The sequence below is a fragment of the Giraffa tippelskirchi genome, chromosome 5 (assembly GCF_054371585.1).
Source record: "Giraffa tippelskirchi isolate mGirTip1 chromosome 5, T2T-mGirTip1v1.2.pri, whole genome shotgun sequence".
Taxonomy (NCBI): domain Eukaryota; kingdom Metazoa; phylum Chordata; class Mammalia; order Artiodactyla; family Giraffidae; genus Giraffa; species Giraffa tippelskirchi.
The window spans coordinates 19,522,209-19,535,771 of NC_137279.1; the positions used below are offsets into that span (position 1 = coordinate 19,522,209).

A 13,563-nucleotide genomic window follows, 5' to 3' on the forward strand; every position below is an offset into this window, starting at 1 on the left:
TGCAGAAGTGTGAATGTAATAATGTAGAAATAAGGAAGAAAGCATTTAGAAAAAATGGAGTACAGAGATAGTTTTAAAAACACTATCACTTCTGAAATTAGGCCTTTATTTTTCTCAAATCTAAATTAGCTATTTATAATAAGTCTTTACAGGGAAGACAAGGAAACTTTATTAAGGATTTAGTAGATTATATGTCCTGTACATCTTTCCTACTTACCTAAAGATTATGGATTTTATCATCTATTGACTTTCAAACTGGGCATTAAACTCAGGGTGGGGAAGAGCACCAGTGGACCAAGCAAGAAGGACTCCTCTGTTTCAACCAGTGTAGCCGTATTCTACCTTCTTTAAAAACTGGGTTCCAGCACTCTGTGACCTGACAGAAGCTTCAGTGATGTTAGAAACTAATACAGTACTTACATAAGCTTCACTAATGATATTCATTTAGTCTTCAAAACATTTATGTCCCAGTTCCTTCCATTTCTGAGCCATAAACATAAAAGCCTGGAGATGTGAAAGAATGTCCAAGACAGAGCTTTCTTTGACAGTAAACACACACACACACACACACATAACTATTATCTAAACCATATAAATTACATGAAATTTTCCATTAGTAAATAAATCACTTAAGCTTTATTAAGGAAGTATGAACTGTCTTCCATTTTGAGATTTATTCTACCTTCCAAGCCTAGAAGTATCCTTATATTGGCACAAGTAAGGACTAGTCTTTTTCTCCACGATTTCTAAGTATTATATACACTAGTTCTGAACACTTAATACTTAGGTAAAAGCAGAAACACTTATATAATTCCACAGAAAACAAAAACATTTTTTGCATAAAAGACCTCAACAATTCATAACTTGTATCTTTTTTAGGATATGTAGCCCATGTGACCAACTTTTACACCATAAAATGTTCCGTTATATTTCCTATGAAGACTTCAGGCTTCAATTTTTCAGGCAATTAACTTTCAGGCAAAAAACTTCCTTTTAGAAGTTTGCCACCCTACCCTAATACTAAACAGATAAATCTGAAAATAAATTTGGAGATGACAACAGAAATGCTTTTAGCAATTTTGTTACCAATTCTATTACACAAGAGCCTATTATATCAAGGTGCAAAGCCAATGCACATCATCCTGAGAGTCTATTTAAAAGAAAAGTATATATTCTTGGGAGTGTGCAGGAAACATTCTCCTTGCCCAGGTCTTTTTTTTTTAAGGATTCCAATGATATAATAGTAAGGATTTAGGTTTGAAATTTATGGAGAGTAACAAAATAATGAGGTCCTATTTCTACCAGGGCTACTTGTTTGCAGCAACCCTGTGAGGTAGTTATTATCCCCATTTTACAGACAAGGAAAACTGTGGCTCTGATAAATTCAGTGACTTTCGACTTTCGGTTCCACTGCTAGTAAGTATGAGGTTATCTTAATTACAAGTCTGTACATGGACTTTTTTGTTTTTGCCACACTGATGGTTTACAAGCTGGGTATTTTGGGTAGGATGAAATGGGTACAACCAAACGAGAAGGGCTCCAGCCCTATATCCCTATATCTGAACCAGAAGCAGCTATATTTTATCTGTTTGATATGCTGGGCTTAAGCCTAACAATTTAATTTTTCTTAAAGGTTTCAAAAAACTAACATATTTAAACTAATACAGTGTATTAGGCCACCTACTTACTACAGTTATGCTAGTTCATTATCTTCGTCATTTTCCCCCAGAGAGAACAACGATCTTTATTCCAAATTACATAATTCCACATAAAACAAAAATATTTTTGCATAAAAGACTTCAATAATTCATAACTTACATCTTTTTAACCTATGTAGCCGATGTAACCAACTTTTAAAACATAAAATGTTCCGTTATGTTTCCTATAAAGACTTGAGGATTCAATTTTTCAGGCAAGTATAGTTTTTATATTATGATGAAAATTGCCCATACTAAATGAATTACAGCCTCGGTTTTCTAATTAAGCTCTAACATGAGGAAGCAACTTTACCTAGGCAACTGCAGTAATTAATCCACCAAAAACCAATAAAGACACCCTCCATTTTCCTTCCCTATCCAGAATTGAGAATAAAAGCATCTAACAAATGTATGACATTAGAGATCTTAGTTGTTCTCTTAGATAACACACCCAAACTAATGATTATACTTTATAGGAAATTAATTAATACTTTATAAGAAAGAAATTTTAAACTCATTACTTTTCAAAAGGAAAAAAGTATCATTCCATAAGTGAAAATAATTTCCATGTCTATTAGCAAAAGAGAGGAAAGAAAAAAAAACTCAATAAATCTTTCTGAAACACGTTAGTAAGAAGTTTTAGTTTAATTTATTTGTTTAAAGAGTGTAAGTAGTTCTTTAAAGGCAAGACTTTCATTAAAAGCAGCTAGCAGTAAGATCATGACTGTCAAACTAATGTCTTTCACAGAAAGTGGCTTTTCCTTTAAGTGTTTGTAAAAATATCTTAGGACAATCTTATTCTAAAGAGTCTATAGTTATATACATATTATTTGTTGTCACTTTAAAATCTTGGGCAGAAAAAAAGCACTAATAAACAAAGGGAGGATAAGAGTTTAAAAACAAGCAAAACCTAGCCTTGATCAGTCTAATAAATACAGTATTCAGAATGAGTACAGAGCAACAAAGTCCTCTCAATGACAGTGTACATTCACAGTACTGAACAAAAAATACAGACCTAAGAATTTCATTCTCTAGCTTCAATAGACTGGCTTATTCATAACCACATCTTAAACCAGTATGCTTTTCTCAGCTCCCTCTTTATATTTAAAATGTAGTTCTAAGTTCCAGTGATTGACTCATTTTAATTTTTAATAAAAATGCTGGAAATTGTGAGCTTTATTAAAGCAGTCTTATTGGACTATTATTTCATTACAATTACAATACCACTGTTCAGATAATTACTGCTTGGGAACATGTGGAGTACCTTTTAAAAATAACCTTTCTAGAGGTACCGTTTTGCCTGTTGAGGGTGGATTTGCCTAAGCTCAACTAGACCAAAGGTATGGGAAATAAAAGAGGGGACTTAGCTGGGTACTTGCAGTACACATAAAGTTATGATTATTAAGAAATTTTACTTACCTTTCTGTGAGATTCAAATTGACTTTAAATCAATTTAAAAAAGACTTCTTCCAACTTTCTAGACAGCAGTAGGGCTGCTAGAATACCAAGATAATAGCTTCTCAAGTTGGCTGCTTTTCCAGTTTTGAGTAATTAAGTCTCCCTTCTTTGGGGTGAACCTACATGGTCTCCAAAGTCCCTTCCAAAGCTCCATCTTTACAGACATAATCATACCTCATATAAACAACCAAAATAACTCCTACACACCACATTGTATTATTAGCCCTAGGCATCCTAAAACATGGGAACATCACACAATAAAGTACATTTTCTTGAAAATGATCACCTATTATTTACTGTACCTGAAGTATACTACCATTAAGAATAATTGAGCGAATGCAGAAGCCAGCTTCTCTGGATCTTTAGTATTCCCTTTAATATTAATGGTGGTGGTTAATACTTACGATACAGACTCACTAGTCTGCAAAATAACGGAAGTCAGTATTCATTAGATAAAACAACTGTACCAATGGTTACTTCTAAATAACTTCAAAGAAATTATTACCTGAAAGTTTAAACAACAACAAAAAATTTATCTTCTACATAAGTTCTACAATAAAATAGTTTAAACACATGATTGATTCTGCAAGTTCTTTTTCAAAACTCCTTCATACGTTAGAAAATATTTTTCTTTGTCTGGTCTCACTTCTTTTTCTTTTCCCACTTTTGTCCCTCGATATATAATATTATGGATGCAAACTCAAGAATTCAAGGTGTAAGGGATAATTTTGCTTCACAGATATCATGACCACATAGTACAGCAAAAACAAGATAAAAATTGAATAGACCTGAACTTAAAAGAAAAATACAAGTTAGGACATGTAACAAGATTATATTTGGAAAAATAGATATTTTCTCCACTAGAAATAGCAAAACATTCCACATTATTTTCTTTCCCAATTGCATGGTTAGTTAGCATACATTCCAACAGTGTGCATGAAAAACTTTCTAAGTCAGAGGTACTTAAATGATTTCTTCATCAGTGTTTTGGCTAATTCAGTGGCCAAGAAAACATGATGTCTGGTCTCTAATTAGATGGAGTTAAGAAACAAAACCGAATTTCTGAGATTTAAGCTGATACGACTTAGCGAAAATCTGTCATTACATCAGCTGCAAGTTTCCCTTCTCCCAAAAAGGAAAAAAATTGACTGCTTAAAAGTGTCCAAACTTCCAGTAAACTTCTAACAGCTCATTTTCAGGTGACCTAGGAATGGAGTGAGCCATCTGCAAAGCCTGAAGTGGTTCAAATAACACAGATAACTTCATGATGGCTGAAAACAGATGCTGGCCCCAAGTCAGGTAGAATATCCAATCTTCAGCGTCAAGGAAGGAAACAAAGTCCAAGCTTCTAAAACACGTAACGACAAGTCCAGGAACGTGGCCGGATATAATCCAGAAATGTGGGCTTCAAGGGGGAAAAAAAAAAATGGAAGAGTAGTTTATTTGTGTGCTCTGTACATATGAGGTATGGGGTAGATTAAGGGGGTGCTGTTACGTATTGTACTTTTTTTTTTTAATTTTATTATGTATTTATTTATTTTTGGTTATACTGGGTCTTCGATGCTGCTCGGGCTTTTCTCTAGTTGTGGTGTGCAGGCTTCCCGTCATGGTGGCTTCCCTTGCTGTGAAGCAGAGGCTCCAGGGTGCACAGGCTTCAGGAGTTGCAGCACGCGGGCTCAGTAGTTGTGGCTCCCAGGCTCTAGAGCACAGGCTCAACGGCTGTGGCACATGGACTTAGTTGCTCTGCAGCAGGTGGGATCTTCCCAGATCAGGGATCGAACTCAAATGTCTCCTGCATTGGCAGGCAGACTCTTCACCACTGAGCCACCAGGGAAGCCCACATACTGTACATGTCTTAAATGCCTTCCAGCATTTAAGCTATAAGCACCTCACTAATTCAAAAAAAGTTCATCATTTTTATCTACAGCACAGTTTACTTGATTTAGAAGCTTTACATGAGGCTAAGTCCAGTAAAATCTACAAAACTGCATGGACTCCTGACTAAATTCCAAATAGGCATTACCCTTTTTCTGTATCTTGCATTTTATTTTATGAGCACCACCCCAAATCTAAATGGTGGTGGGTTAAGGATGATAATATACGCAAATTACTATAATAATACAAAGTTTAAAATTACTGAATTATCTAAATGAGGAAGAGGAGGAAGTTCAGAAATAGAAAAGAGACTGGAGCAAGAATTGGAAAAAGCTTCATGGATGACATTGCATCCAAACAAGATTTTGATAAAATCTGACAGGTGAAATCTGAGTGCAAAGAGCAGACTGATGAGAGACCGAGTTCAGAGCAATTGGTTCAAATGCACAAAGGGGATTCATAGGAAATAAGGAGGGGGTTGAGAGTGGCACAGCAAAATCAGAGTGGACAGCAGAAGCTTTAGAAGGGAAACTGACTGATTTGATTTCGAGTATCTTCAGTTATGGGCTCCCCAGGTAGTGCAGTGGTAAAGAATCCACCTGCCGATACAGGAGACGAAAGTGATGCAGGTTCAATCCCTGGGTGGGGAAGATCCCCTGGAACAGGAAATGGCAACCCGCTCCAGTATTCTTGCCTGGAAAACTGCATGGAGCCTGGTGGGCTACAGTCCACGGGGTCACATAGAGTTGCATGCAACTAAGCACATAGGTACCAGTGAGAAATACCCAGGCAGATGTATCAAGAAACCACCGCCACACCCCGCCAATATTTGGGAGTTATCTGTAAGTAGCTAAAAGCTAAAGCTCTAAGAATGGGACTCTCACATAATTACAAAAAAGGAAACAAAAACAAAATAACAGGATTCAGAAAGTAGCACTGACATAAACACACTACCATGAGTAAAACAGATAGTGAGAAGCTGCTGGATAACATAAGGAACTCAGCCTGGTGCTTTGTGACAACCTAGAGGGGTGGAGTGCCAGCGGTGGGAGGGAGGCCTAAGAGGGAGGGAATATATATATATAGCTGATGAGAGTTGTATGGCAGAAACCAACACAACATTGTAAAGCAATTATCTTCCAGTGAAAAAATAAAGGGAAATGGGCTCATAGGCATACGAGTCTAGCTGAACACTGTTACGAAGAGTTTATTACTTCAGAAAGGAAGAGGTAAAAGATAAATATTTGTGGGCTGGGATGGATACACATGCCACCGAGAAAACCCTGGAGAAGACCTGCACTTTCAGGGCACAGGAAGAATATTAGTAGGAGCTAAAGTAAAATCAGATGAGGAGAGAAAAAAGAGAGACAGAACCAAGAACTAGGAGAGTTCATGGGAAGAAAACAAAAGAAAAGAAAAAGTTCAAGGACAGTATAGTAAGATGAGATAAGTTATTGCTTTTATTCCACATTTCCCTCCCCTTAACATTAATTCATTACCGTCTCCACTACTCCCTTTCCCTTAATCTACCCACAACTCTCATAATCAGAGGACAAATAGGTTACTTTTCTATTCCAGTCTGATTGAAGACTCACATTTTTCAGAGGGCAGTGTTGACGTGCATACCACTCTTGAGAATAAAAACACAGGAGGACTCCATTGCCCGCAAAAAGGGAAGTCCACATCAGAACATTCCAAATTGGTCTTTTCCGACTATCGTTGACAATAAAGTTGAAAGCCACTAAAGTTATGAAAACAACAAAAGTTATATACAGTCATCAAAACAATCTACCAGGAGTTTAGGAGACTCAGATATTTGCCATAATCATTCAGTTATCATAAATAGCTTCAACTGTGTATATACAGTTCTATTCTGCCCACTGGTCATAAAAGTAAAAATGAAGCTTCATTGTTAAAACTTATTAATCAGTGATTATTTGGAAATCAGTCAGTATTCCGAATAGGAGAAAATATATATTTGATGAAAGCATTCATATTCTAACTTGTCCCTCTCCACCCCACCCAAAAAAAAGGGTTAGTTTTTTTCAGAGGGTGAACACTGTGAACAGAGTTTAAGAATGGCGAGGTTTTTTATAGTTTTTATGAGCTACCAAAGCAGAGTTATCAATAATCTTCAAGAGGTTATTTAGCTCATTTCCCAACATCAAAATGTAAACATCTTGAAACAGAATTGTGTATAATTACTCAAAATTACAATGTTCTTACCATCTGACAAACACTGCCTTGATATGGTATGACTACTATCTAGTTTTCTACATCAATTTTCTATTTTATTTTCTAAGTTTCTCTTTTAAGCATTATACTCAGTACTTACGAGATGCCAAGATACTCACTTCCAAAGAACATGAAGAGCACAAAGAGCACTGGATAGAAAAAGTTCAAGCAAACAGCCAAGGCATATTCGTGCACCACGGCAGACACAGCAAAGACAGCCAACATGGCAGCTGTCTTGAACCTCTTTGTGAAAAACTAGGGTGAAAGGAAAATAGTAAAGACAATTTTCAAAAAGTAAGTAATTAAACATGCACTGCATAAGACACAATGAAAACATACTAAAGGCACCCATTTAATTATATCTGTGTTTGATTTTCTAAGTTTACTCCTTGGAGGAATACAAATGTACTAAAATAATGACAAAAAACATCTATGCTTAAAAATCCTTATTTCACTAAATGAGGCATTTCCAAAACTAATGTTGAAAGATTGAGCATATATTCAAAAACATTAATAACTTCTATCTGTAACTCACTATGGTTGACAAAACATAGTTTTCATTTATAAATGGACACATCAAATCTAGATTAACACTGTACGGTAGACTGGGCAGGTACCATTTTTACAGGTAACAAAACTAAGATTTAGAAACAAGGGACTTGCCTCATCCATAAGTCAAACTACCTTACAAGTGAAGGAACATACAAATACAGTGTCATTTGTAGCACAACACACTGTCATTTAGCCAAGTAGTGCCCTTACTTAACAATTCAAACCTACAATCCAGACATCAGTGTTAATCAGAGATACCAGTGTTAACTGACTACATTTAAGTCAGTCTAAATAAATTCTGTTGTAAAGAATGTCTGGAAGACATACATTAATAATCTATACTGGAGAGTTGTAAATTCGACCATGGGTGGTTTCTCCACTTCTAACAAAAGGAACAAAAACAAAAAACAAATGGAGAAAATTAGGGGGAGATTGGAGATTATCTGTTGGCAATGGGACTCCTTAAAAAAAAAATCAACCATTACTGGTGGATCATTTCAGCTTCTCCAAATGCCTCCATGCATTCTTACATTGTAGCCATGAAATCCAGAGCAAAGACATGGTCTTACTCCTAGTAACTGTACACACTGGTCCTCTAAGCAGTACTACTCAAAGCAAAAGACTTCTGAGACCTTAAGGGCTCACAAGAAAATTGAAGACAACTAAGTATAATTTCTTCCAGCTGTACAATACTAATACTTTCTGGAAAAGAATCTCTGTTTCTTGCTGCTCACCCAGAGAAAGTCCTTGTAAGCATAGTAATATAGCCAGTCATGAACCACCACATTCCAGGTCCTGTAATAGTTAGAGTACGATGTAGAGTTCCACCAATCCTGAGGAAAAAAGCAAAGGTGTAAAAACATAAACAAAACCAAAGCAAAACCTCCTGAATACTCCCAGAGAATATACGCACATAATGAGACATCCAGAGAGTGTTATGATAAATTGTTAGTACACACACTGATGCAGAAAAATCTTCAAAGGCATTTTGGTTATTAGCGTTCAATGTGACATTAACCCTAATTCAATGCATGATTAAGTTCCCAGGTTCACTATGTCTCATCAAACAAGTTATGATGGAAGATATACACCATAATCATTCAAGATAAATAAGTAATCTAAGTAATCTAATGTTCATCTAAATAACAATCACTTACCTTGCTAAAACACAATGAGAGAATTTGAAGGTCACACAGACTTAGATAGTGTGACAACCCTCAAGATCGGTTTGCTGGTATCATAAATAGCAAAATGTAAATTGTACAAGTGAGATGGTAGCCACCTCCAAGTCCTAGTGGTCCTTTAGACATATCTTGTTCCCTACTCTAAGATCAAACCAATGGAAGAAGACATCTAAAATTTACACCACACTCACTGCTTTTTTGAGAGAGGAGTAGGGTAGGCTTAGAGTGTTGCCAAAACATCAACAAACAAAACTCTAGAGGGCTTTGGGTAGGATTATAGAACACCACTGGGGGAGGAAATGGCAACCCACTCAGGTAATCTTGCCTGGAGAATTTCGTGGACAGAGAAGCCTGGCAGGCTACAGTCCATGGAGTCAAAAGAGTCAGACACGACTGAAGCAACTTAGGACAGAACACTATGAACCAATCTGCCTCCAGCCTACAACTTAATACCAACTTTGGAAGCAAAAGAATACTATGTGAAGCAGAATTAAAGCCTTTCAAAACAAAGGAGGGAAACTTTACTTCCTTCATGAACTGCTGAACAATCTGACATAGAATAATTTGCTGAGATCACTCCTACAGCACCAGACAGCCAATTTCAAATGAATAAAAAGTCAGCAAAGTCTCAGAATGCCCTCTGGACACATGCTTTCCCACTATAATCACCAGTATGGGATCCTGTAGAAACCAAACGTGGATCTAAGGGAGCAGATGTTAGAGGTAGCAGAAAAGACAAGACTATGCCACTTTTGGAGAAGGCAATGGCACCTCACTCCAGTACTCTTGCCTGGAAAATCCCATGGACGGAGGAGCCTGGTAGGCTACAGTCCATGGGGTCACTAAGAGTCGGACACGACTGAGCGACTTCACTTTCATTTTTCACTTTCCACTTTCATGCACTGGAGAAGGAAATGGCAACCCACTCCAGTATTCTTGCCTGGAGAATCCCAGGGACGGCAGAGCCTGGTGGGCTGCCGTCTATGGGGTCGTACAGAGTCGGACACGACTGAAGCGACTTAGCAACAGCAGCAGAATGCCACTTTTATCAGTAACAAAATTTCTGACTTAATATTGGTAAAATCTGTGGGGAAAAGTGACTTCACTACATTTATGTTAAAAAACTAGTAGCCAACAACATTCAAATACTTAACAATGAGGACACAAAACGTGAAAAGGAGAATGAGTCCAAGTACATGTTACCTTATAAAACATCCGGTCACCAAAGCGTAACATCTCAGCAAAGGCATTGAGCCAGCAGTGCAAAAAGGCAAAAAAAATAAGAAACAGTATCAGCACACCTAAAAATAAGATGAACAATATTAAGAGTCTTTCCAAATAGCTCATATACTAGTAAGTTAATTTACATGTTGTCACTTGCTTAGCTAAATTATTTTGTAAAATTAAAGTTATTATTCCAGCTTATCCATTCCAGAAATGATATGGTGTTTTTTGAAAGCTAATTATTTCAACCCAATAAAGAAATGACTTTCTTCCAAGTGGGTTTTATAGATGAAAATGATCCAGTTTGTTTTTAATGGAAATGCCTAAATGCATGGCTTAACTTGGAAGTAGACTTCTGTCATTCTAAAATACTCCATGCCTTTCAATCCATGCTACAACCTGGAAGCAACTTTCTAATACCTCTCTACCAGGCAAATGCCTGTTTATTTTTTAATACCAAATACTAAATGTCATCTCCACTATAAACAAAGTTCATCAGCACTTTATATACACTACACAATATTTTAAAATATCCATTCACATGGCCATCCCTTTCAAAAACATTACTAGACTATGTATAAGCCTATGTAGGAGAGACTAGGACTGGCTGACCTGGCTATAACATACAATCCTTGAGCTTACAGAATTTGCACCCTAGTGAGGAAGATATACGTAAGTAACATGTATTCTATCAGAAGGACAGATAGATTTATTAGAGTAAATCTTGAAGGGCAATCAGGGAGTGGTACAAGAAAATGTCTGGGGTAGAGAGAAAGGAAAAGAGAACATGACGACAGGAAACAATAACATTTAATGGGTACAGAAAAGAGAAAAAGTAAGTAAAGGAAACTGTAAGCTGTTCACTGCTACGTACAGCCTGGCCAGAAAGACAGGAGAATAAGAGGGGCAAGAGAGACTTTAACATGTGGTCAACAGCATTCAATGCTTCATGGAGATCAAACAGATTAAGGGCTAAACCAACTACTGGAGGAGATCAGTGATTTTAATAAAGGCCATTTCAACGGCCTGGTCCAATCAGGAGCAGGAGTACAGTGACTGAATAGTGAATGAGAAGATAAAGCATAAATATGGACTATGTGCCTTCACTACAGTCAGAGAAAGCAAAACTTGAGTGAAAGTGAGACAACAAACGGAAAGAATAGCTAGAGATAGGAAGTATGCTTTATTTGTGGGATATATGGAAAGAGATCAAAGATGGGTATAGATGTGTAGATGAGTTTATAGTGAAAAGCAGGTCAATCAAAGGTGCTCACATGCAATAGCTTTCTGTTTTCCTTGCAACTTCATGAATGGCCACATTAACCAGTACCCACATTACCTGGCAAGATGGAGTTAAATATACATAAGATCAGAACACGAGCACTAAAGGGCTCCTGTTTGATATTCCGAAACAAGGGGGTGCAGAGCCTTTCAAAGATGTAGTACACATAAAAAAAGCAACCAAAAACCTGGAACACAACAAAGATAATTACAATAATGGTGGCTTGATCAGGAAAGATAAAAAGTGATTTTTTTCCTTCAAAAGAAGATACGTATGTGATCCATAAACTGTTTACACATACACACACACCCACACCCACACACCCACCCCATTTTACATGAGTGTATAAGATTGCTGAACTTTAATCCTTCAGAGACAGTACTCGAGGCTAATATCTATCATACCCATTCTCAAGCCTTTACGAAATGGCATTTTTAAAAGATCAGACTTTGAAATCTGCTTTTCCTGTTACATGAAACCCATAACAAAAAAGCCTATTTCATAAATGGGTATTTGACACAAGATTTTAAAATTTGTTCTTCTGGGATTTATGATACAGATAAGGGGTTGGGAGAGTGTCAGACCACATCTACACATATATATATCCAATAATAAAATAAAAAACAGAAAGGGAGGGGAAATTAGTGTAGATGCAAACTGAAGTAACCACATAGAATTACTTTAATTACAATAAACAGTTTTATTATACAAAATTACTTTTGATATGCTGGCAAAGCAAATACCATTTACTGTACTGGGAAGAGTTTCCAGTTACACAAGATATCTAGAATAGTCAAATTCATAGAGTCAGAAAGAACACTGGTAAATGCTAGGGGCTGGGGTAAGGAGGGGGGATGAGGAGTTAGTGTTTAATGGGGACAGAGTTTCAATTTAGGAAGATGAAAAATTTCGAGAGATGGATGATGGTGAGAGTTGCACAATAACATCAATGTACTTGGTGCCACTGAACTGTACAGTTAAACATGGTTAAAACAGTATGTTGTACACTATATGATTTTGCCACAATATTAAAATACATATATACACACACACACATATATATATATAAAAGACTGCAGTAAGAGTTTCAGAGCTCCCGGTAGACATGAATTTACCGAAACTTTAAATATATTAAGTTATTATTGTATTCAAATCCCCATCTCCCACCAACCAACAAACTCAGGCACTTCAAAAAAATTTACCTGTGCAAACTGCATAGTCACATAACTCCATCTTACAGTGGGAGTCCTAAAAAGGAAGAAACAAAACAACTTCCTCAATAAAGTAAATAACTGAACTTTAAAAAAGATCCTCACAGTCTTTTCCCCACACAGGACATCATTTTTGATGTAGGAAATACGTGTATAATTCTGTTAAGAATTACTGCAGTCAAATCAGATTGCTAGAATCACCATTTGGGATTTCCCATGCCAGCAGCAGTCCTGCTCTGTACTCCTACAGGAACTGGCCCGCCTCACTCCTGGCACATTCTGGTGCTATCCCACTTCTGCTTCCTAGTGCCATTACCTGGGGTAGTTGTCACGGTAGATGAGGGTAGGAGCAAACAAGAAATACAAGTACTGGTTGACTGTGGGTACTGGAACAGTGCCTGGAAAAAGGAAACTACGTTAGACTGGAGGCTCTTCATTTTCTTTCAGCAAAACTGAAAGGGGAAAATACACACAGAATAGGGAAGTCAAAAAGCTACCTCTCCTTAGCTCATGATGTTTCCTCTCTTTCTGTCAAAATGATGACTTCTTATCCCTAAATTAACTGAATATCACCAATCCCTCTGTGGGCTTCCCTGGTGGCTCAGACGCTAAAGCATCTGCCTGCAATGTGGGAGACCTGTGTTCAATCCCTGGCTCAGGAAGATCCCCTGGAGAAGGAAATGGCAACCCACTCCAGTACTCTTGCCTGCAAAATTCCACGGACGGAGGAGACTGGTAGGCTATAGTCCATGGGGCCGCAAAGAGTCGGACACAACTAAGTGACTTCACTTTTAATCCTTCTAAGTTAAGTTATTCCTGTGACTCCTTGATTTGGAAGGAGGAAG

At 37.1% G+C, this 13,563-nt stretch overlaps 1 protein-coding gene across 9 annotated transcripts in view; it reads right to left on the minus strand.

Annotated features, from left to right (window-relative positions):
• Positions 1-2,323: 2,323 nt before the first annotated feature.
• Positions 2,324-13,563, minus strand: part of SOAT1 (sterol O-acyltransferase 1) — a 64,914-nt gene continuing 53,674 nt past the window's right edge. For all 9 annotated transcript variants that reach the window (XM_081485904.1, XM_081485900.1, XM_081485906.1 and 6 more), the window contains 8 exons: positions 13,035-13,116; positions 12,710-12,755; positions 11,565-11,694; positions 10,205-10,302; positions 8,552-8,650; positions 7,385-7,520; positions 6,626-6,771; positions 2,324-4,560 (listed from right to left, as the gene is read on the minus strand). In XM_081485904.1, the coding sequence (XP_081342030.1) occupies positions 4,504-4,560; positions 6,626-6,771; positions 7,385-7,520; positions 8,552-8,650; positions 10,205-10,302; positions 11,565-11,694; positions 12,710-12,755; positions 13,035-13,116 (794 nt within the window). In that variant the 3' untranslated portion in view covers positions 2,324-4,503. The remainder of the gene's footprint in view (positions 4,561-6,625; positions 6,772-7,384; positions 7,521-8,551; positions 8,651-10,204; positions 10,303-11,564; positions 11,695-12,709; positions 12,756-13,034; positions 13,117-13,563) is intronic.